At 32.7% G+C, this 25169-nt stretch overlaps 2 protein-coding genes and 1 long non-coding RNA gene across 6 annotated transcripts; 2 read left to right on the plus strand and 1 right to left on the minus strand.

Annotated features, from left to right (window-relative positions):
- Positions 1-2055, plus strand: LOC111242329. The gene is made up of 3 exons (XR_002669138.1): positions 1-70; positions 1364-1485; positions 1598-2055. It is a non-coding gene; the product is annotated as an uncharacterized LOC111242329 (long non-coding RNA).
- Positions 2056-6078: 4023 nt separating this feature from the next.
- LOC106771987 lies at positions 6079-16343 on the minus strand. 4 transcript variants are annotated; one of them, XM_022785858.1, is made up of 14 exons: positions 15877-16343; positions 15665-15794; positions 15370-15574; positions 15179-15279; positions 14536-14657; positions 14355-14446; positions 13269-13374; positions 11528-11631; positions 10174-10301; positions 9707-9828; positions 7575-7672; positions 7220-7482; positions 6518-6977; positions 6079-6413 (listed from the first exon to the last, which is right to left on the minus strand). In XM_022785858.1, the coding sequence occupies exons 1-14, from the start codon at positions 16135-16137 to the stop codon at positions 6338-6340; spliced, it is 2268 nt and encodes a 755-aa protein (XP_022641579.1). In that variant the 5' UTR covers positions 16138-16343; the 3' UTR covers positions 6079-6337. The 4 variants fall into 4 exon arrangements, with proteins under 4 accessions (XP_022641579.1, XP_014513568.1, XP_022641580.1 ...); XM_014658082.2 differs by having other exon boundaries at positions 11477-11631; XM_022785859.1 differs by lacking the exon at positions 15877-16343 and having other exon boundaries at positions 11477-11631; positions 15654-15781.
- A 168-nt stretch (positions 16344-16511) lies between these two features.
- LOC106771988 (transcription factor bHLH128) lies at positions 16512-21304 on the plus strand. Its single transcript, XM_014658086.2, has 5 exons — positions 16512-17230; positions 17359-17753; positions 17839-17904; positions 18008-18076; positions 20848-21304. The coding sequence occupies exons 1-5, from the start codon at positions 16636-16638 to the stop codon at positions 20899-20901; spliced, it is 1179 nt and encodes a 392-aa protein (XP_014513572.1). The 5' UTR covers positions 16512-16635; the 3' UTR covers positions 20902-21304.
- The last annotated feature ends 3865 nt before the right edge of the window (positions 21305-25169 follow it).

Below are 25169 nucleotides of genomic sequence, written 5' to 3' on the forward strand. Positions count from 1 at the left end.
ATAGGATATAGAAGATAGATTTATGCCTTATATTACATTGCACCAGTTTTTCCTGGTTGGACAATCTAAGGTACAATACTATCCATTATTATTATTAATATCTTCATAGCCATAGCCATAGCCAGCTGTGTATCTTCATTAATTAGGTTTTATATATATTATTAGTAACTAGTAATACATCATTATCTATCCATTAAAAACTGTTTGAATCGTTTTCTTGGTGTTTGAAAAGTAAACCATTCAGATTTATGCCATACAAGCATTTATACAAGCATATACTGTGCATACGGGGAAATTATCAACCTCGTATACTTTACTTCATCTTCATTATGACTTGTGTGCAAGTTAGGCTCCACCCTTTTCTTTCAGCTAGTCAATAATACCACCAAATGCCGCTGTCATCTTCCAACTAGCTTTTAACTAATTTTGGCATAAAATTTATGATTAGTTGTAATTTGGGATACAATTTTGAACCCTTTGTCGTCCTAATTCGTTTGCATTTTTCTTCTTTCATTGAAAGATGAGACAACATCGTACGTCATGACCTGCAATATTGATTTGAGAGAAGAATATATATTTGTATAGAGTGGAGGTAAATGATTTAGGGTGAATTGAATTCGTATTAGTTAGTGAGTGATGTAAATAAAGAGAAGAACATAGAGAGAATGGAAGAGGAAATGAATAAAATATATAGTTGCATACAGCTGTGATGATGAAAAAGGCAACGGTGTACTGTTTAATGATTATGTTTGATGATGAAAATTTTAGTAGAAAATGAGAAAGAGATTGGCGTATGTGTTTGTATGCAGTATGATATATGAAGATGAGATTTGATGATTATGTTAGTATATAGAAAAATTGTTTGTGTGTGAGAGGGCATAACATAATTAGGGAGGCGTGGACCACGTGCATGATGAAATGCTTCAAACAAGCACAATGTCTTCCCTCAGCCGCCGGGGCCCGCGACCACATTAAAAAAGGCAATTTGGATATTATGTTATGTCTTTTGTCCGCTCCATTATGTCTTTACAACTTTCAACAGATTCACAGTAAAACTATTATCAATGTTATTTTGTTTATTCTCAACCGTTGCCTGTGTTTCATCGTTTCAATGGAACTTACAAAGGTCAAACTTACCTCTACAAGGAGTATATTTGATGGTAGTTTTGTTTTTCACATGGGGGTTTGTGCAGTTTCATTAACATACATAGTTTAAGCAGATCATATCGTTAATCTAAACTTCCTCTGTGTATTTTAAAATTGGAGTTTAGGTGAGAGATTGGGAAATTAATGATATTAATGGTACCTAAACATGTACGCTTGTTCAATAAATTATAACTCTCCTCCACGTGTTATATTCCAGATGTGACTGCTTAGCCACGGATCGGTAAACATATGTTGACAGAAAGATGAATCAACAACAAAAGGAAACATGGATCTCAGACAGTGGTAGCTGCACCTTGTAACAGGGCATTTAATTTACTTGTAATGGACAAATTTAAGTTTTTATGGCTTTATACATTAATTTGAAACCCATTCCTAGAGCAATAAGATTTGTATTATTCATGGCATTACGTAGATTTCATGTTTCTTGCAGATCCGACATATAACATGAAAGATGGCACAAATGGCCCATCATGGTTTTTTAGTCCCGTGATTTCTGTGCTACCCAGTTGGAGAAAATCTGATGCAATATTGCAAGTGTTGATCTTTAGTTCAAACTGTGCATGCAGCAATGATAATAGTAAAAACTGGAGGTATGGTGAACCTTTTTGTCTGAAAAATTGTGAGCCACTGCTAACATGGATATATCTTACATTATATATCCCAATTTCCTTTCTTCTTTCCCACTTCAGGCCCCTCACCCAGTATATTCTACAAAAGTCATTGTGATGGTATTATTATTATTATTTTTTTCAATCACTCAATCATGTTGGTGGACAAAACATAAAAGTATAGCATGTCGTTTTCATTCCAATATTTTTATGTACCCTTTAATAATCCATATGCTTTGCATCTGTATGGCAGTAAGTTTCGGACTTCAACTCATTGATTTCCCCAGGAACACTATTCTTTTATTTCAGTACAGCCAAACCCTTTATCACTTTATTGTAAAGCCTTATGGTAATTCTGCTGCACATTAGATGTTTGGTAGGTAAATTTTCAGATTAAATCATGCTTTAAAAAAGTTTGATACGAAGTCATGTGATTATCATGTGTTATCTTGAAAAGGTAATAAGAAAAAGGCAGGGTTAGGAATAGAAACATTGAACATCTCAGATGGATGATGGATGCATTATAAAATGAATTGTATTGTGGAGATGAAATACGTGTTGCTTTAGAGAGAAGGTTTTAAGAAGAAGAATATTGGGAATGATCAATAATTGAAACATTACTATCTTAAAAAGCAAGCTAAAGAAAACAAAAGAAAACATATTTTAATAAAATGATTGGGTTGGGGTGTTGAAGATGAAGATATATTGTATGAAAATTGGACCCATATGCCTCGTTTTTGTTGTCCCACGTGGAGTCTATTGCTCTCATTTTTATTTTATTTCAAATGGAAACCTAATCATCACAGGTCACATTCTCTTTCTCTTGTGTCCTTAGCGAACCAGACGAGAACTTTCCTCTGTTTTGGTTGAAAAGTCTTTGGCTTCCTCCAATTTTCAAAATGTATCAAATTACTGCAACTCATTCACCTCTCTTCAAAATTCTCACTCTTGGTATCCAATGTTTCTCTTTTTTTACTTTCTCACCTCATCAAATACCCCAATTTCAAAAAGTTAATCATGGATTGACCCAAAATCAAGCTTCATACAAATTTTCAAATTTTGCTTGCAATTCATAAAGTTCTTTAATACCATTCTCATTTTTTAAAACTTGCAATGATTTGTTGTATGTGCAAGCAAACTGCAATTTCAATTATTTCGTTTTCAGTGGTCTTCAGAAGTTGTTTGTGAGTGCGGAGATAAGGACGCCAATCAATTCATAAACTTCCTAAGAAAAGCAAACATTGTGAAACATATTGTCATGTTCTGATTATTCCAAAATCAAAGTAAATTGACTACTTCACCCTTCACCTTTTCTTTCAACAGATATGTGTGTTTTTAACCCTGTACCTGAGATCCATGAACCCCACTTTTCATGAGGCTGCTATGCTATATTTCCTTAGCTTTGCTTGTGTGGAACTAACCAATGTTCTTACTCGTGTTTAATGTAATTAAAGAGTCATAATTGAGGCACCAACCAAAAAATAGGAATTACACAGTTAACACAATTGCCTTGCAACTAAGAATCATCTGTCATTGAGGCAACCACTGTTGTAATTGCACATAAAAGTGTATCTGAATTTGACAAAAAAGATATTTAAAAACTTGTGTAGTATACAACACATTAAAATATGAGGAGAATAGTCAATCCTAAAATATTAATAGTCCATAAAGTAATAAAGAGAAAGTGACCCACCCAAGGTTGCAATGCAAGTATCAAACTTTATCAACACATTCACCAAATTTGTCCTCATGCCTCTTAAAATGTGGAATCAAGTGGGCACACCACAACTAACTTAGGTGCCATTCCTTAAATGTTTATAGTCTTGTTTCTAATCCATCGAGTTTCCACTAAAATTGCTTTCATAAAATCTATTTTTCCATAACCTCTCTCGATAAGGCCTGTCTTAATAATTAGTTAGCTTATAATATACCAACATCAATGTATTTTTAATGTTTAACAGAGAAGAATCCCAAAATATTAAGTAGAGAATCTGAATTCGACATTTGATGTTATGTTAACTTTTATTTCTGGATTTTTGGAGTAAAACTCGGAAATGGATACCTATTGCAATGACTGTTGGTAAGAAAAGTCATTCCGTAGCCAAGTTTGTCTTGGCCACGTTTTTATCAGAGAGCCCCCTACTTGCTAAAACTGTGTGGCAAGTAAGGTCAGTTATCTTTCCTCTGACATTGATTTACTCATTCTACCAAGAATGTTGTCAGTAAATAAAATGGTGTACCTAGTCAGTTTTTAACTCCTGAAAGATTAATTGAGATTAGAATTTTGTGGAGTTGAGGAAGACAAATAGTACAAGGCATTCTTATTTTTCATTCATGGCTTGCCTTGAACGTTTGCTACATTTGTAGATTAACTGCACAGGCAGACTGCTAATAAATGTGAAAATGATAGCTTTCCCAAAACAGATAAAATCTAATCCATTCATTCTATCACACCCAATAAAAGCTGCATTGGGATCTTATGCAGCTTTGCATCACCTAAGACGTTTGTGTTTATACAAAAAAAACTTGTACTTTTCATGTGGGGGCCTAATATTTGAGTAAATGAGAATTCCAAGATTCACCCGTTTGCATATAAGTTTCGAATATTGTTTTAGAAGTTTAAGGCCGAAACATTTGGCTTATGTGCTCATATTTATAAATCGCTGTAAGCTCTGGTAGCTTTGTCTGAAGCACTTTTCTTAGCTCAGGCTCTGTAATCAGAAGACACCAGCTTGAACTCTGACAACAAAGAAATCCTTATGATCCACTTGGCTGCAAAGAAAAGACCTACCACACAGAAGTAACATACTTCCATTCTGTGTTCCATTTTTCATTTTTTTTTTCCTGGTGTCCTCGTTTCATTCTCTGTATCCTAAAAAAGGAGAAAATGTTTCGATCATGAACCCCACTTCCCATCTCACAGAGTCCACCACTGTCACTGCCACTTTTTATCAGTTGCTATCATTAATGCTACTCCAAAGCTGTTACTTGTGAATAGACAGAATCTTAATTAAGCTCTGTGCATGCTCAACTACAAGACATAATCGTGGCGTCTGACCGCAAAGAAATCATCATGCTTTGTCAAAACCTCACAGTGCCACTCCAAAGTTTGGCTCACTTTAGATTTGATTTGAATATATATATTTGATTTCGTAGAATCAAGCTTTCACCTTTTCCATACACTAATCATGAGAGTACGACTATATAATTGCTTTTCTTTTCTCCCCTTCTCTGATCATAACAAGTTGTGCAGCTTCCATGTAGCATCCAACGTACAGCAAGCAGGATACGATACGCATAGTACATTTTAAGAGTTGAACTTAGGAAGTACCACCTCAAAAAGGAGGGGCAATATAAAGCATGCACATATTAATTTTACTCATCCAAACTAGTTAAAGCTTCTCCATTCTCAAAGCTTCTCATTCAGTTTCCTGCCAGAATGGACTGACTAGCTCACTTCTTGCATGTCAGTTGCATTCATGTTACTTTCAAACCAGAGACTCTTGTGTTGTCTACAAGGATGAAGGTTTGCCCATAAATTCATTTTAAAAAAAGATTTAGAAAATTATATAAAAAAATCCAATAAATTAAATTAATTTACGAATAAACTACTTTAAACTTTAAAAAAATATTTTTATTTCTATTATTTTCCTTACCAGCATCACATTTGTCTAATATATATCCATAATTCACATTCGGAGTAATTCATTCACCTGCCCATGATAGTTTCTTTTAGAAAAAAGCTTGCTTAGCATCATATTCACTTGAAAAACAATCATGACATTTAAGCCACGCCAAACACCATATACCAAGGAGCATCCGGTCAAGTTACTCTAAAGAGACGACAGAGTTGCGAGGTAGTAAAAAACCAGTAATTTACGCTCTGCAAATCATTATGTGTGACAAAAGGTTATCATGCCATATACACAGAACATTTTATAAAGTTAGCAAGCTCAACATGATCATATGCTTTATCAACTAGAATATTATTTAATAAAATATTTATAAAGATTAGAAGTTAAAGTTCTAAAATACTAAAATTGAAATATTCTTAAAAATATATCAACAATGTCAAAAAAAGTTATCCAAGTATAAATTGTTATATAATTCAACATTGTAACATTTGTAATAATTTCTCTTAATAGAAATTAAATTAATTATTATAAAAATCATCCTTTTACTTGATACAAAATTAATTACAATACAATTTACTCTCGTTTTAATGGTAACAAAAATAATAACAGTACACATTACCTTTTAAATGAATTGTATTAAATACAGTGGAATTAACTTAATAGTAATCAATTTAATTACAACACAGATTATATTTTTATAATTAAATTAATTATGATACAAATTACCCTTTCAAATAATTATGAACAGTATAAATTATTGTCATTGCACACAAGTGCAAAAATTATATACAGTATAATGAATAAGCACATTCACTCTTTCGAAAATGGTATTGATCTAGGCATCAGTAGGAAGAAGCGGGAGCAAAAAATTAGTATAGTTCGTTTGACGTTGAATGTCAGTAAGTTCTACTGCTGTCCAAAAATATATCAGATGATGTGAGGTACTGTTACTTGATCTTCAGCAGTTTGAGCTTTCAATATCTTTCGCAAGGCATCATGACATCTGGCAAGTCCAACAATTGACCAAACCAAGTAAATTCGGTGAGAACTGATCAAACAATTTAATTTAGAAATGAGAAAAGGTTCTGGTTGTGTAATCTGTCTTACCTCCAAGGAAGATGATCAAGGAACATAGATGGTGAAACAATAATATCTTTGAAGCTTTCTCTATCTGCGATGTAAGCTTTATAACATTTTCCCCTCTCCTGCATTCTCCACAACGTCTTAAGATCAGATTGTGATGTTTGCTTCTCCAGTACAATGTGAATCACAGAACCAGGTAGGTACAGCTCTGGGGGATCATTGGAAGACGGATTTTCAGAATCTGGAACAGTCTCTATAAACTGAGACACTGGATCATTAATTGAACGTGCATCTTTAGCAAAAGCATTTGTAAATTTGGCATTATCAATTCCAACAGAATGATCCCTTGCCCTAGCGTCAGACCAAAGTGAGCATTCTTCGTGCTCATTGTTGAGGCAATCTTCACTATCAAAAGACATGTATTCACCATAGTTGGATATACCAAGACCCCCTTTAATGGTCTGATTATCTTGTTCAATGCTGCCTGTTGCAATAATGGAAATCTTTTTAGAAAAGGCACCTTTCACAAACTGAGTACGATGAATCATGGAAGAATACACATTATTTCCAACACTTATAGGGTCACAATATATATTCTCCAACATGCCTAATATGTTATTAAAGATTAGACCCCTTTATTATCAGTTTCAAACATTATTTCCAACACTTGTAGGGTAACAATATATATTCTACAACATGCCTAATATGTTATTAAAGATTAGACACCTTCATTATAAGTTTCACACTGGCTTCTGTGCATTTGATGGTTTATATCATCCTTGATGGTCCCTGATTGGAGCTCGGATTCATTCTCAGCATTCGTGTTATTTCTCTGATATTTGCTTAGGTATAGAAACCTACGAGCAAGTCTGAAAATCACGGCACTATCTGCTTTAGGATCTTGTGATAGTGAAGTGATTGCAGCTGCCCTTAGCCGCATAACGGATCCAACTGAAAGGCGTGATGAAAACTCATTACCAAATATGATGCTGCATCAAAAAGAATAAAAGCAAGCAGAAAGGAAATTAAAAGTGTTACCCAAAGAGAGTCAACCCAAATCAAACTTTTTACTAGTACGTACCTTGTCACAAATTCTGAGCATGCTTTTGCCACAACTAAATCCAGACAAGGGAGTGGCCCATATGAATAAACGTGCAGATTAGGGTAGCGGTTATAGAGCTGTGGGAAAAACCAGAATTAATTTTGTGCTATAAAATCAAATGCTTAAAGACGGCAGCTAAAAAAGACCAAAAAGTGCAAGGAAAATTTTCTTTCTAAGTACTGAATGTTCAAAACTTGAAGGAAATTAGTTGCAATTAAAAAATAAATTATGCAATACTAGAGGAAACAATGATGATTTAATGACTTAAATAAATGTTCGCATATGAGTTTATTAAATAATCTTCTATTTGTGAATTTTTTAGCCCTTTATTTTCAATGCTTAATTGAGTTTTTCAACTCCCCTTGATCTTATATAATATCAGTATTAGAATAAAAAATAATTAGATATAATAGATATTATATATAATCGGTTATTATGTTTGCTCTAATACTGGTAAAAATACCGTTTTTTTCTTTTTTGAATATTAATTCTTGTAAGTATGCTTTTGTTCGACATTCTAGATTTGAACATGTCTATGATAAAGCCTTCGACTTTTGAGTAATGAAATACTTTTTGATATTGCACACAATTTTTCCAATTCCAATTGTTACATTTCTCCTCTTTCTAAATATTAGAAGATTATCTTTCACTTCACTCAACAAGGTCTTTCAATCATTATTTGATATAGTAAATTGTGACATTTGGGAACCTTAACTAATGTTAAGTACTTATGATGACAAACAATATTTCTTTCTTAACCTTGGCTGATGATTGTAGTCATTTTACTTCGATATAAATTGTCAATCCAATTTTGGGGGGAGTGTATTTCCATTGCAGCCTTTCTAATTATACGATGTTTGGGTTGACTATCCAGTACTACTACAAAAATCACTTCTATATGAATCCAAACTTGATTATCACTCATTAAAAGCTTTAGGATGTTTGGCTTATGCAAAACTTTACCAGAAGACAAACATTGCATAGGGTTAAAATGAGTTTTTAAATTTATATATAATGTTGATGCTTCAATTGACAAATACAAAACTTAGTTGGTAGTCAAAGGCTATGCACAACAAGTTGAGATTGATTTCTAAAACCCCACTTTGTCAACAATGAATAAACTTACTTTTATAAGGATCTATTAGCCATTGCTACTGCAAAAGATTAGAGCCTACCATAGTTAGATATCAACAATGCATTCTTAAATGGTGAGTTATTTGAGGAAGTATGCATGGATATTTCACAAGGTTTCAAAACATAAACATAAGGATTAGTTTGCAAATTGAATACGTCTATACATGGATTGAAACAAGCCCCTAGACAATAGTTATGCAAGTTCTGCCTCAACATTACCAAAACATGGTTTTAAATAATCTAAAAATGATTACTCTTTGTTCATTCATGGTTCTAGCTTTTCATTGGTCATTTTGTTGGTCAATGTGGGTGACATTATCCTAGCAAGCCCTAATTCTTCTTTCGTTAACAATGTACAATTAATATTGAGTTCCATGTTTAAACTAAAGATCCTTGGTTCTCTCCAATACTTTATAGGCTTGAAAATTGTCAAATCCAGCAAGTGTATCTCTTTGAGTTAAATCTTCTATCCAAATTCCTTCATTAATTTTAGAACAAATATGAATTGAAACAAAAAGGAATGCCTTTCCTTTTGCGTATTCACAAGGTAAGTTAGCTTTTAAGTTGTCCATGATTTATAGGTTTTGCTTGCTGAAAATGCAATACAATTAGGATGTATAATTTCAATATCTCATACATTGTTTAGTCAAATCTCTTTAGATGGATGCTGGTTTTAATTTTAATTATAGAAATTCCTGTACTTGAGTAACATCTCATTAAGATTCAGAACTTGAGGATTTGCAACATTGTGACAAGGCGAGAATTCAATCCCCTGCTTGTGACCTCAAGCCAGCTTCATATTTGTTTCTACAATTATATTTTCTAAGGAAGCAAAGAATATTCGTTTGCCTATATATTGTTTTCATAATAGACTTTCAATGAATACCCAGTTCTCTGAAGCAATCAAAATAGCAAATTATGTTTACTAAAGAAAGATAGTAAAGTAAATATTCCTATTGAAGTGAAAAATATCATACCTGCAGTCCAAGCAATGCAGCTATAGCTCCTCCAAGCGAATGCCCGACTATTCGGACATTATACCCAAAGCATTCACAACCAAATCCCAGTAATTTAGAAAGAAGTCCATAGGACTCAGAGTCTGCATTTCCACTTCGAAAAACAATTGTTGTCAAAAATGAAATTCATTTTATGTAATCGAGTCAAATGCTTTTAAATTAAATACAATTTCAGTTCTATACATTGAACTTATAAAAGGAATTAAGAGAAAAATGTTTTTATAGGAAATCATGTGAGAATGTACTAGAAAAACATAGGAGAACGCATTTTTATGCATCCCAATAAAAACTTTCCCCTTTTAATTCCTTACTCTGTTTCCCACTCAATTACCTCAATAGCGTAGGAAAGAGGACGAAGAAACAGTTTGATAAGACCAATTCTCCATAACAAAGAACCACGAGTTTAAAAAACCTGAATTATTTCTTACCAGGCCTTTCGGGATTTCCTTCAATCTGCATAAAAAGCTCTCGTGCAGCTTCAGCTATGCCTGAATGGCCATAGTGAGGGAAAGATGAAACCACATTTTTCTTTATATCATAATGAATGTAGTTGGAACTGAAAACAGGGCAAAAAATATTTAAGTGAGGAACCAGAATATTGTGCAGAACCATAGAAAGGATCTATACAGTTTGGCCCACATAAAACTATTACACATTGGAACTGAAACTATAAGATATATAGAGAGAGGACTATTTCTGCAGATAAAAGTAACTCAATAGGGATGTCATTACTCATTAGCCTTTGTTTATAAACAGTTTATAATCATGCAGCATAGCGTAACATGTCATAATTCATTTTCCAGGATATGTATGTGGCCTCCCTTCAGAGACATTGAAAATCAATCCAGCAACTATACCAGAGGATTTGCAGATATCATAAAATTTAGAAGTTCAAATTGCATCTCAAAATTGTGAGGATTGTTTATTGCTTTGTGAATAGTTCCAGAAGATTCAGAACAGTATACTGACTCAACAAAAGTTATTCCATAAACAAAACTGGGCTATTTTTTGGTGCTTAAAATATTATAACCCTAGTAGTACCTCCATAAGCTTCCCATATCTCCCCATCATTCTAAGGGCACAAGGTATTGGTATGTTATTATTATAAGCAGTGACAACGCAGGCCTTAGCTAATTGAAACAGTTATGTCCTTGAATCTTGATCAATCACTTCCAACAGAAATTGCTTGAATTGATGCAAATATTGTCCTACAGTATTATCCTGTCAATAGGCTTATGATTTGTGATTTTAGAGCAAATGTGATACACACAATTCTAACACCATTTTGTATTCTCACTTTGGGTTTTCTCTCTTTCTCGCTCATTCATCACACTTCGTAGTTCCTATACAATATGCAACTATAGATAAAAATATCTATTACAACTCCGATAAAATAGCTCAAGTATTGGAATAAACCTAGCACCGCTATATTTGCACTGTTCAACAACGCAGCATTTGCCAACAAAGTAATCATTTTCTATCACAGAAACCAAGAAAAAGAAGACCCAAACAGGATATAAGGATAGATGCTGATAAACTGACATTAAAAAGGAAGTTGAAAGTAATATGTGTTATGAACTGTAGGTACTAGAGTATTACAATGTTTACAACCTGTGTGAATTTTATCAATGAATTAATTGGGAATTCTTAGTAAAGTTTCACCTCCACCCTAGGGTTATCTATCTTTATGAAAATGGTCAAAGAGACGAAAGGAGAAAGAATGAAAAATACTTGATCAAGCCAGCCAAGTCATTCACAGAAAGGGAGCATTCCTTGCCTAACCCATCAGTTATTAGGTCCTCTGGGGTTTCAGTTCCACGTATAGCAATTACCACAGATTGTAGATGATGTAGAACCACAACAAAATATGCAGCTTGACACTTGACCTGACATGGGTATCTAAATAATTAAATATAAATTAAGCCAGCATAGTATAAAAATAGAAATATTCATATATCATAAATAAATTTAGTATATTACCATCATCTCAACTCAAGTTAGATAGAACTGAGTTTCCCCATATTTTAAAATTAAAAATTTACGACCACTAGGAATCAAAATACAAGGATATAGACTCATGAGTTCAAATCAAACGAAAAATGGGGTTGTCAATCCGTTTACATTGTACGTAAAGTACCCCCTGATCATACCAAAATCTACATAAGTTTTTTTATAAATCTATACTTGTCAGTTCATTTGTTATGTTCATATTTATCAAACTAGTATGTTAAAAAGTAAATTTTAAATGTTTTATGACAAAATATATAGTTTAGATAGAAAATTTTAAAATAAATTGAAGTTCCGAAAATTTACAAGACTAATGGCATTACATAAAATCATGGAATTTCAAATTACAACTAAAAAAAGTAAGAATTTAAAATTTTCATGAACTCTCATTTCTCAAGTCTATGTCTCTTCTCTTTATACTCACTCATTGGCTTGCTTTTAGTAAAGAAGTCATCAATTCAGCCGTTGATAGGTCTAATTTTCAACCAATGTTAGCCAGAGTTTTTTTATTGACGTTAGTGGAATTACATTTCCGTCGATGTAAGTTTTTCAGTCAATGTTGATATGAGTTATTCTATGGCTAACATTGTTGAGATCATTTTTCCGCTAGATCTATTTCTCAATCAACACTAGTTAAGATTTTCCTGTCAAATGTCATTGAAATTATTTTCGCTCAATGTCTGGTGGAGTATTTTTTTTTTTCGACACTGTATGGATTGTTTTCTGATCGACATTATCAACATTAGCTTTTGACAAAAGTTGGTCAAGAATTTTTTCTTAACGTTGATTGAGTCAACCATGTCTAGACTTTTTTAGCCAATGTCAACTGGGGTAAATTTTATCCTACATTGGTTGAAAAGTTAGCAAAATAATAACCCAGACCAACAATGTCAAAAGAATAACCTTGATTAATGTCATCCAAAATAATTATGGATAACACTAGCATAAAAAAGAAAAAAAAAAAAATCAACTGGTGTCAATAGAAAAAACCCTTGTTGGTCTTAGGTAAAACAAGCTTGGCATGAAAAATATATTCTTCCCAACTTATGTTGAAAGCCATAAGCAAATGATACTTTTAAATTATTTAATATTGCTTACAATTAAAATGAGCTTTTTGTTTTTGGTGGTAATTAAAATATTCTATCCAAGCAAAAATAAAATTAAATAAATTTCAATTGTCTTATCCAAACAAACATTTGAAAAATGAAAACAATCTGAATTGAAATCAATTCAATGCATTTTAATTTCCTTCAAACTGTGAAATTATCCATCGACCACATGATCAATCTAAATAAAATAATCATACTGTTGTTGGTTCGGGACATCTACCTTTCTTGGGGAGTATTATCTTGTTGATGATGGGCTACCGTAAATAAAATCAAAACATAAATGGTGGCAACATCTTTTAAGCAATGTTATTTATTATTACTGATATTCAGGCCCATGTTGCCCTCTTTATTTTTTCAAAACATAAAGAGTGCTTTTGTACAAAACTCTATATGTTTTCATGTCTAACCTGGCTGACTCGTCCTTGTCTAAGCACTTCTGGAGGCAAATTGACGTACTTTAGAAAGGCCGCAGCATGACCTCGCCACCAGTTATCACCATCCAGTACAGGTCGTCTATGAAGATATGAAACAGGAACATAAAATCACAATGTTGAAGACGAAACCTTTTAATTTGTTAATTGGAAAGGATGTAATGGAAAGGGATACACGGAGACACAGAATAGAGGAAAACCAATGATAAACGAATCAGTATGCATGAGCGCCACTAAGATCTGAATAAAAATATCAACAACCATTCAGAAATTTGTCTTGTAAACACACGGGTATGCATAGTGGTAATTGAGTAAAAGTAAATACATCATCAGCCATTTATTCTTTTGTTCGCATATTCTTTTAGCCTCTCCTTTTCCAATTCAATCATTCACTATTCTTCATTCTTCACATTTACTTTATTGTCGAATATTCACCACTAAATACAACTTTGCCTATAATGTTTTTGTTTCATGATTCATGAAACTGTTACACGTTGCAAGGCTAAAAAAAACCATAGACCTCAAAAATGGAAGTAATTCCCTTCCCAGAACTAAAATCAAGAAGCAAAATTTTGAATCTTGTATCAAAATTTCCAATAAACAGAATGAGAACACATCCACATCAGTTATACAAACTTAAGCTTTTGGAGTTTGCTGACATATATTTGGATACATCATACTTTGTATCGATTTAATAAATCCAACTACGATGAAATAATACTTTTTTTCANTTCTTAAGATGAAAGAAATATCAACATAATTAAGGAAAAAGCTACATTGATGAGGGGAAANTACCATTTTANAGACACTGACTGGAAAGAAAAAACTTGAGAATAAATCAAACTGAACAAAATAGAACTCTCCAAACACCTTGCATTGATAAGACATACAATTTGAAGTTTATAGATCATTTCAAAGTTACAAAGAACAAGTATCAGAACCACCTTGATCACAAAGTTATCATTTGTACTCAACCAATAGCACTCAAATTTAAAAACCCATGCTACTGAGAAAGTGAGAATTCGGTTATAAAGACCTTTGTATGCAAAAAGAAAATGCCACCTGTTTCGGGTCCAGGGAGACAAAATCCCTTGTCTATACAGCCACGCACAAGGAAATACACATGGATTTCGTCCAACATCAAGCAATGGACCCTGCATTCATCATTGAATGCAAAATAGGTGTTCAAAGCAAGTTAGTAAAAACAAAACATTAATTTGGAATTAGTTTATTATAGTAATACTGTGTATGCAGCTTCGGCAAATTTATGAAGAGCTTCAGCCTCCCTAATTCGCATCTCTGGTGCTTCCATGGATCCTTCATAGGATTCTGTAGATATTCCATGGTTTTGAAGTAAAGCTAAAGCTGAACAACAAAAACTCAATGTCATAAAATTGCAAAGAGCTGACGTGCAGGTGAAACTAAATTGGTGCAGGTCAACATTATTGCAATAATATGCCACACGTCCATCTGAAAGATGACCCATTACACAATATCCTATTTAGATCATACTATAAATCCTTCACCGGCTACATCCCTCAACTTGATCCAGTCAACCACATGTTAACATTTAACTACTATGGTAATGTACTGAGTTTATGATGAAAAGAGAAAAAAAAGAAAGACAGAGTAGAGTAGGCGACTAAACAAGCCAGTGGCCTCTAGTAGTGAAAAATCTTTAATAAGGCTTGGTTTTAGATAACTGTTGTAATCTGTGTTACGTTTTGCTGCTTTGTCTCAAGGAGGATACCCTTGTTCATTTTCTTGACAAGTATTTGATGTGTGGCATAGCTTGAACTAATAAAGTTGCCTTGAGAACGATGTTATTGTGCGACATATATAAAGCATAAAAAGGCAACGAGTTTGAGATGAAAATTAGAAGAAACCTGCCAAGAGTTCCAAATGGCCAGTTCCGGAAGCACGATAAGCAACAAGATCACCAAGTAATCGTGCAACTGAATAGACTTCATCTTCTTCGGCTGTACTCCTGTGTTAGTTATTAAAGGAGCAGAGGTGAGATATAGTGAGAAACATTGTGGTTGCGGGAGAAAGGTAAGGTTTAGTTATAGGAGTATACATATAATTGAACCGGCCCAGACAACACAAGGTCTCACGTATGCCATGATCGAAGACCTCGCTATAGTGGCATTTCCAAGCGTGATCATGGGTTTCGTAGAAAGACCTCCATTTGATAACATCGGATCCCGTGAAGCACTGGAGTATGGCAACAAAAGAGACGAGGATGATGAATGCGAATAAAGCGGTGCGATTCAATGGGGAATCTGCATTACATTGGTAAAGATTACAGAAAGAATGGGCAGAAAGAAGGATGGAAAAGAGTGGGTTCCAGAATTGACTCACCTACGACCTACCTAAAAGACAATGATTGGAGGAGGAGAAATGGCGAGTAGAATCGAGAACAAGGTAAAGCGCAAAGAGAAATTGAAGGACGGTAAGGATGGCCGAAGATCGACTCCAGCAGAGCCATTTCTTGTACATGGCCTGTTAATCAATTGATTGGAAAATGAAGATTGAAAAAAAAAAAAAAAAGAGAGAGAGAGGAGGAGGAGATGTGATTACCCACCCGTCTGCGGAGGCGTGTAAAGAGATCGTTGGAGTCTTGAAGGATGAGGGCGGCCGCGGCTTCTTGGGCAAATGCGGTTTGCAACATGACAAGAAGCCTAATTGGAGCGGCGAGGGAGACAAGGAGGGCTGGAAAGGCGATGCGGCCATGACAGAGGCGGTGAGTTTGGAAGATGAAGAAGGCACCGATGAGAAGCACTGCCATGTTGGAAACTCCGACAAGCAAGCTCCACCGGCTGAGGTTTCTCACAGCCAAACCCATACCCGTACCCGTTACCTGCACCAATCACAATTCAAATCATCCATCCCCATGCTTTCATCTTCACAATTCCTCATTTCCACGCACGGGAACACTAAGCAATTCCTCCCACAATTCCATTATTTTAAATCAACCACAACTTCGCTTTTTAATTAAAATAAATAAATCAACCAAACATAAAAATTAAATGCATCAGCATAATCTCAGATATAAATAAACATATTTCACCTTGCAGTCTTACAATAATAATAAAATAAAATAAAAAATTGATCCACGAAACTACGAAAGACGAGAGAAACTAATCGATATTAAAATATGTTTGAAATAGTTAAGTCTGTTAATTAACTGGAAAACATTATGTTAATTAATATCCGTACACATTGCATTAAGCAATTTAAGTAATTAAAAAAGTGGGAATATAAAAATGAAGAAAAATAGAAAGGAGAGGAAGAATCGGAGGTGGCGGAGAGAGTGGATGAGGAATCAAAAGATTCTGTGGGAATGAGGGCGACTTTTGTTAGCATTGGCATACGATACTATGAATGGGGTCGTGTTTGTAAAAAAGTGGCACGTGACCCAAATGGCAGTCAGCCAATGCAAATGCACAATGCGCAGGCAGTCTTAAAGTATTCCACAAGTGGCATACACCCACCAATGCCATCGCATCCATCTCTATCTAAATTGCTTATTTCTAAATCCTCCAACCAAACCAACTTGCTTTCTGCTTTCTACTTTCTCCATCTCCCTCTCCACTGTTCTCCACCCATGTATCCTTCTTCCTCCTCCTCTTCCTCTTCTTCTTCCTCTTCTCAATCCATGACCCACGCGCCAACTGGCCTCACGCGCTACGGCTCCGCACCGGGCTCTCTCCTCACCACCACCGTCGATGCTCTCATCGGAGGATCACGCCCCACCCCCACCCCCACCCCTTACTATTCCGGAGGAGACTCTTCCGACTCCACCTGCAAAGACCAAACATCATATCACAACCACGCCCTCGGATCCGCCTTGCTCCGTCAGAAAAGCTCTCCCGCCGGCTTCCTCTCCCACCTAGCTTCCACACCCACCGCCCCCACTCCCAATCACAACCACAATGGTAACTTACTTATTCTTCCTCAATTATTTTTATTACTGCAAATTATCCTTTCGGCCCTGGCCCACTTTTTTAGCGGGCCCGGCCCAATTGTCTATCCACGTGTCTCATCTCTGCTCAACGCAACGCAGGAGCGGGGTTCACAATCACGCGGGGTTCTCGTCTGAAGTCCCAGCTGAGCTTCACGGGTCACTGCCAAGAATCTCTCTGCGGCGGCGATAACACTAACAATGTGGTGCTTGGCGATCATGCCACCTTCGGAATGGAGCCTTGGGACAGTTCTCATTCTCATTCTAATTCCATCGCCTTTTCCGCTCCTCCAACTAAGCGCTCCAAAAGCTCCAACTCCAGCGATCAAGACATTCTCCATTGCCTCAACGCCTTGGAATCTCAGTTTAGCCTTCCACAGACCACTCTCGAAATGGCAACTGTCGAGAAGCTCTTGCACATTCCTGAAGACTCCGTCCCTTGTAAAATCCGTGCTAAGCGAGGCTGTGCCACTCATCCCCGCAGCATTGCTGAGCGGGTAATTGCTCGACTACTCCTACCTTCTTCTTTTTTACTTTCTCACTCCTCCTTCTTCTATTCAACTCCATCCACTTCAAACACAGGAGAGAAGAACCAGAATAAGTGGAAAGCTCAAGAAATTGCAGGACCTTGTACCTAATATGGATAAGGTATTGTTTCTATTTCTGTCTCCTTCTTTTCTTATGTCAAACTACTCTCTTAAATGGGGAAGCTCTCTTAATCTTGTTTCAAAATGTCTTTAATTCATTGTAGCAAACAAGCTATGCAGACATGCTCGATTTGGCCGTTCAGCATATTAAAGGTCTTCAAACACAGGTTCAGGTCTGTAAAACAACCTTACCCTTCCCCCCTCTCTCTCTCTCTCCAACACTTTTCATTCCCATGCCTATTCACAAATTATCGATTAAATGCTTCCAATATATGAAATCGCTATACAAATTATATATCTACAATCACGGTGTCTTATAACATGCTTGGGTGAGAATTGGACGACATTGGTACTTGAAAGTTACTGCATTTGGTGTGTGATTTCAGTAAAATATGAATTATTTTTGTTTGCTAAATTGAATTTCAATTAAAATTTCCCTTTTTCAGTGCATCCCTATATCTATTGTTGTGTTAGGCTTTTTACCAACCCTTTGCGGATGAGGTGTATTAAGTATACTTACCCTTCATTGAATGCTAATTACTGAATAAATCTGAAGTCTTTAGTTTTAGAAGAAATATGCAAATTAAGTAATCTATAAATTAATTGCTGGAGGAAAGTTCTAGTGCCCACGAGAAGGCAGAAACAATGAATGCTTTAACCTAGGTGTATCAAACATAAATATGAACCCTTGACTGAAATGCGAGACAGGGCCACTTTCTCTCTGATAAATCTTCACAACATACATGAACAAATGCCTCCCCGATTTCTTCGTCGTAGGAATTTCATTTCAGTCGTCTCCACCAATTAATTCTCTGTAAAATAAAAAAAGTTGCTAATGGTTGTGAAGCCTGGAGATTACTCAGCTGCTGATGGAAAAATAGTTCAATATCAAGCTTGGGATATTTTAGCACCCCTAAAACGTGCGTTAGCTCTTGAAAACAAACAACTTGCTGATACAGGGCAATGTTACTGTCCTCCTTTGAGATTGTCGTGCTATCTGGTCACTTCGAACATCGCTATTTTTCTCACGTAGCTAGCACCTTTCCACACTGGCAAGCAAATCCGCAACCAAGACCTCTAGCCATCATCATTAACCCGTCAGCCAATCACCACTTCCTTCTGTAACATACCAAATGAGCTAACATAAACCATATCCTAAATAATCAAAGTTTTTTACTGCAAAGGAAACCAACAAATCAATATAGTTCAACTGTATTCACTCTCTTCTATCATGGCTAGAATTAATGCTTCTGACTACCCGAATTATTCTCCATTCTCCCATGTCATGCGCGTGATAAACATCTTTACAAGTTGTCAGAATTAGTAGTTTTCCATTCCCCGAGCCAATTAGCCCAGTCTCAATCCCTTGACTCTTCTCTCTTCTACAAAGCTGCCGCACTCTAGCTCCTTTAGGATTCAGATAGTCACTTTTCACCCTATGGATAATTTTGCAAACTTCAACAACTTTTTGTCTTTTTACGAGGGGCAATGGACCATGGTAAACTAGTTTTAACTTCCCTTGCTGTTCCGACCTTAATATAGTTGGGGTCACTGCTAGATTGAAGTGACTTTGTCAAAAGTTGCCTTGAAAAGTCTTCTCATTGGGAGTTAAGACCAAAGATAAAGGACAAAATTTAACGTAGGTGATCTTAGCAATGTCAATGGTAGGAACGTAGGTGTCACGTGTGCATTTAAAACATCATTTTATGTCAGGCAGCTGGTTTCATCGAGTATCACCTTGCATAATGATTTTTTTGTTGCATACCGAATACAGTAATATTTTATATTTATTTATAAGTAGCGATGCGTTAACATAACCTTCGACTACAATTTTACCCGGTTATATTTTATATTTAAATTTACCATAAGCTGTGATGCACTAACAACAAACCTTTACTACACTTTTTACAAGACGAGACTACTAATGCTTTATTTAGTCTTTTAAACAGTAATAATCTATTAAATTGTTCTTCAAAAGGAATAGAATAAAATAGTAAGCTTGTCCTTAAAATTGTACATTTATCAATTTAGTCCTTTAAAACATAATAGATGGTCAAATTGATATCTGAAATTGATAAAAGATAATACGGTCCTTAAAATTAATTACATATTTATCTAGTCTTTAAAATTGCAATCGTAAAACAAATTGATTCATACTTATAGATATTTAGTTGTACTTAATTCTTTTTAATTTACTAAGCGAAATATAAGCCTACATACAGGTAAAAAAAAAATGAATTTAAGCTTTTATGTTTAAGGTTCGAATTATCTTATACAATTTGAAAGACTAAACTGATTCGTAACTTAAAATGTTAAGGACTTTTTCATCATTTTATTTATTTCAGGGGTATTACGATTTGAAGTACTAAATTTATGGATAATGTACATCTTCAGGGATCAAATTGCTATTTTATTAATTTCATGAACCGTCTTATCATAACTACAAATACTGAATTGGAGGTTTACTCCTTTTAACTTATTGTTTTTTATTTACTATTCATTCATCTTGTTCTGTCCACATTACTCAACTTGATCAATATTTACTTGTACAGAATTTGTTTATGAGTAGCATTATCCTTTATAGAAAATCATATTCATACAACCAATGTTTATAACAACGGTTCATACAAACAAGAGGAGGATAAGAAAAAAGTAGTGTTCTTTAACTCGTATAATTTTGTTTTATCAATATGATATTTCTATCCCAATCGAGGTACAGGTTGAAGCTGTAATTTTTTTAGCAATAGAATAAGAAAGGACTGGATGTGAAAAGTCGCATTGAATATTTTAACAGAGTAGATTGTGATCTCCTTAGTCATGATTCCATAATTGTTTTCCTTTTAGAGTTTTACATATCGTGAAGAATAAGAATTACACTTAATAATTCAAGCATCAGTTAATTGCTGGTCTTGATAACAAGATTATTTTTTTCGCCCTCTTTCAGAAGCTTCACAAAGAACTTGAGAATTGCACTTGCGGATGCACACAAAGCAAATAACATTTTGTTTTACCAGATTCTATGCAAACGCGCATAGAAGTCAAGGTTTTGACGGCAAAGCAGGAAAACTGATTTTGTACCGACCTACTTAAATGAATAATGAAGGAACCGAACGTCTGTAGATTGTCAATTCTACAATTGTACATGTATGTTGTAATATGGTAGTCTAGGAAAATTTGTTCGTTTTCTTCAAGAATTGTCTTTTTTGAAGTCCAGATTGATTTTCTTTGGAGGTTGTTTATTCCTTTGTTTGTATAAGTATGGGACAATGAGTGATTAATTTAATTTTTGGAATCATGACCATAGTAGAAGTGAGAATGGGATGAATTAGAGAATGAAACATCCAATCCTGTTCAAAATTTGATCCAGTTAGGAATGAAATATATTTTGTCTCGTTTCCTTATGTTTGGCCAATTACTGTAGTAGAAATTTATAACCGATGTCAAAGAAAAACTGTACATTGTTTAGAGTTATTTTCTTCAATATGCAAGGACTATTTTTGTTTTGACATCTTTATGTTTAGATAGAGAATTTCACAATTTGTAACACATTTAAATGAACTGACTTTGAATTGATTTATCTCATTTCAAATTGTTTTGTTTTAAAAAAAAAATAGTTGGATAAGACAATTTAAATTCGGTGACTTTAAGGTTTTTTGTTTGAATAAAGTATTTCAAATAATTGTTAAAAGTTAAAAACTATTAATATTGATAATATTTTGTAGTTAATGTTATTTTATTTAAAGTTCTACGTATTTTTTATTTTTTATTTGTAAAAAAAAAATCTCAATTTATTTAAGTAAAATTATTTTGAAGTTATGAAATGTTAGATTAGGCTAGAGTCAGGTAAAATAACACATGGTTAGAATTATGTAATATCAAGTTAAGTTATTTTAGGTCAGAGTGAAATTTCTAAGTTGAGTTATACTGAGTTTATTTTGAACCAAAGAAACTCAGTCCTAATCAAAATTATTAGGTTTGGGTTCAAGTTAATTCAAGATAATTCGGTTTGGACCTAGATTGAGTTAAATGGACCTTGTCCCAAATCGAGTCAACTCAAATATAAATAAAATCAAGTTAATCTTATTCTAGATCAAGCAAAGTTGATTTAAATTCAAGTTAAGCTAAGTTGGGACATCTCAAGTTCAATTAAGTCAAGACGGATTCACGATCATCTAAATCAAGCCACATTAAACTGACTCTACTAAAAGTTGAATCGATTCAATTTGATCTGAAGTCGATCACGTTGAATTGGCTCAAGCAAGCCAAGTCATGGGAAGAAAAGAAAATAGGATTTTTGTTTATTTTTTTAAAATAAAAAAAATATATCTTTTTATCATGAGTATTTTATCATAAGTATAGGAGTGCAAGAAAAAGATACAGAATGTAGAAAAATATTGATCGACCTTTATCATGAGTTATGTAAAAAAATATTGATTTAGTTATTTTAACCTTGTTAAATTTTTTGTGTTAAAAGTGTTTTGCACTGTTTTAATCAAAATACGATTTAATAAACTTAAATATATTAATGTTATTAAATTAATATATTATATTTATTATTTTTAAAATTTAAATTTAAGATATAAAGGAATTTTATTTTTTCATCTAAATTTAAAAGTAAAAGCATATTTAACTTAAAAAAAAAATCAAAACACCTGAATTACAAAATATATAAATGGAACATGCTGACAAGAAGAAGTTTACAAAAGAGGGCATCATGGAACTTTTTATTAGTTTTGAGAAGAAATATGTAATTGTGCGAACAGGAAAATAAAAAATTGTATTGTATGTGTTTGGAAGAAACCTTTCATTACCACACAACAACCTCATCGTTTCTCTCCCTCTCAAAACAACTTATTTTTCATAACTCCCTCAATAAATTATTTTAATTAAAATATCTTTATACTCTTCTTTAATCCATTTATGCTTTATCATTAACGATGGGAGACGGTCATCAATTTTTCACTTCCATCCTTATTTTTTTGCCTTTATATTTAATAGTCTAATTTACTTAAACTAAATAGTTTAATTCAATATATTAATATTATTTACGGTTCTTATATGAATACTTTTTCCTAATTCATATACTTTATTTAACTAAATGAATTGGACTTCCTTAAGAAAATTACACAACATATAAGTAAAATGGAGGGAGTATTTTTTTTTTTGCTTCATTTTGAATTATTAAATGATTCGAATAAGTAAAACCCTCGTAATTAGAGAGTTAAAGAATTTCAACTATCTTTTTATATCTAAATTAGAATGAGTTATTTAGATTCTAAATTTTTTTTTATATTATTTTTAATTTTTATTTTCAGTTATATATATATATATCCGACATAAAAATATATTTTTCTTATATTTAAACAAAGATAATTATTTTAAAATTAGTTTTCAACAAAATTATCTAAAAAATGATTTTAATTTAATTATAAGCAATTATTAACTGTTATCACACACACTATAATCTCATTTAACTATAATAATGAATATAAACTGTTAATCAATTTTGAAGAATAATATTTAATAATTTTAAATGGTTTGAAAAGTTTTATTTTGTCTAAAAATTTATTTATACAAAACTCTAGAATACGAAATAAACTTTTTTTTAAAAAAAAAAAAAAAAAAAAAAAACCAAGCTTACACGATCCACAAATTCTCTTATCAGAAAGTACCATTAATTTTTTATTTGTGTAACTATCTAATGACTGAAAAGGAAAGAAAGAAAGCTCTAGGTTCATTCTTCTTGTCCTACATCTTTTAAATCATATTCTAAGATAAAAAAAAAAAAAAAAAAATTATAGCCTCATAAATATTAGATAATAGAAAATCAGAAGAAAAAATGTTGTTATGTGACAAATTATATTATTACCACATTGTTTATAATTATTGTTTTTGTAAGATTTAATTTTTAGTATAGCATCATAATTTATTTAAACAAATTTTATTATTTTTTTAGTTTATTATATTACCGAATGTTAACAAATTTATTATTCATTAGATTTATCATGTCATCTATTAAACTATTTATTAATATTTACTTTCATTTTTAAGATAATATGACTTGAATTCCTGAATTAAAGAATTAAAGCAAGTTTAAATTTTATTTTTTATCATATCAATCATAAATTCTTTATCAAATATTTCTAAAGTTTGCAGTTTTAATATTTAATAATTCTAAATGGTTTGAGAAGTTTTATTTTATTTAAAATTTTATTTGTACTTTTAAAGAAGACTCTAGAATACGAAATATATAATTTTTTTTAAAATCTAAACTTACATTATCTACAAATTCTCTTATCAGAATGTGCACCATTAATTTTTCTCTTTTTTTTTGGGAACTATTTTTTTGGAAGCGAAGAAAATTTGAAGAGATGATGAATTTATTTTAATTTATAATTATGAGTTTATTTGTCATTTGTATTGGTTGTTAGATGACAAATTTTGATTAACAAAATATTGTATTTAATAAATTAAAACAATGGTCAGGATGAGATAGTAAATAAAATGACAAAACTGATTTAATTTGAATATAATAATATGAATTCAAAGTGAACCAAATTTGTATAAAAATGTTATGTTGGATAAAAATAACCAAGTTAATCACACTCTAATAATTCCTGTATAACTTCATAGGTTAATGTTGATGAAATCTAAATGTAAGTCTAAATGTTGATGATTATATAAAGATGAAATATCTATTAATTTATCAACATATTATTTTAAAGCTTTAGGTATGAAATGATATGAATTCTTTTATATAATTGAATTCACGGCTTATTTGTATTGTTTCTCGAATTGTGTTTATCCATTGAATAGGTGTTGATAGACTTAATAAATATATAAGGAAAAACTTCTTTTAACAACATTTTTTTAACAATTTTTTGACAATGCATACGTGGTAGTTTGTGATTGGTCCGTTTTAAATATTTTTTAAACATAAATTCAAATAAACCAATAAAATAATGACACGTGTTCCGTTGTCAAAAAAGTTATCAAAAAATGTTGTCAAAATATCATTGTCCAAAAAAAGATAATGATATTTTAACAGGGGCAAAACGATAAATATATTCATGTTACACAGATAAATAATAATATTTTAATTATAATTATATTATTTTTTTTAATTTAAATTCATAATTAAATTATTATATTATTAAACATTGTTTTTTTCTTAAGCGTGTCAAACAAACTTAAAAAAAAAAAAAAAGTATAAACCAATAACATTGAAGAAATTAATTGGATGCATTTCCTTATTTCAATTTATTT

This window comes from Vigna radiata, chromosome 8, assembly GCF_000741045.1.
Source record: "Vigna radiata var. radiata cultivar VC1973A chromosome 8, Vradiata_ver6, whole genome shotgun sequence".
NCBI classification, from domain to species: Eukaryota; Viridiplantae; Streptophyta; class Magnoliopsida; order Fabales; family Fabaceae; genus Vigna; species Vigna radiata.

What these genes read in the sequence shown, in the direction of transcription:
- LOC106771987 (XM_014658082.2), bottom strand. Translation starts at nt 16,137, where the DNA reads ATGGGTTTGGCTGTGAGAAACCTCAGCCGGTGGAGCTTGCTTGTCGGA. An exon ending in TTGCCGAAGCTGCATACACA is followed by an intron (nt 14,447 to 14,535) that starts GTATTACTATAA and finishes TGATGAATGCAG; the next exon opens with GGTCCATTGCTTGATGTTGG. An exon ending in CTGCATTGCTTGGACTGCAG is followed by an intron (nt 7,673 to 9,706) that starts GTATGATATTTT and finishes TTTTTCCCACAG; the next exon opens with CTCTATAACCGCTACCCTAA.
- LOC106771988 (XM_014658086.2), top strand. Translation starts at nt 16,636, where the DNA reads ATGAGGGCGACTTTTGTTAGCATTGGCATACGATACTATGAATGGGGT. An exon ending in CCCGCAGCATTGCTGAGCGG is followed by an intron (nt 17,754 to 17,838) that starts GTAATTGCTCGA and finishes CTTCAAACACAG; the next exon opens with GAGAGAAGAACCAGAATAAG. An exon ending in GTCTTCAAACACAGGTTCAG is followed by an intron (nt 18,077 to 20,847) that starts GTCTGTAAAACA and finishes GCCCTCTTTCAG; the next exon opens with AAGCTTCACAAAGAACTTGA.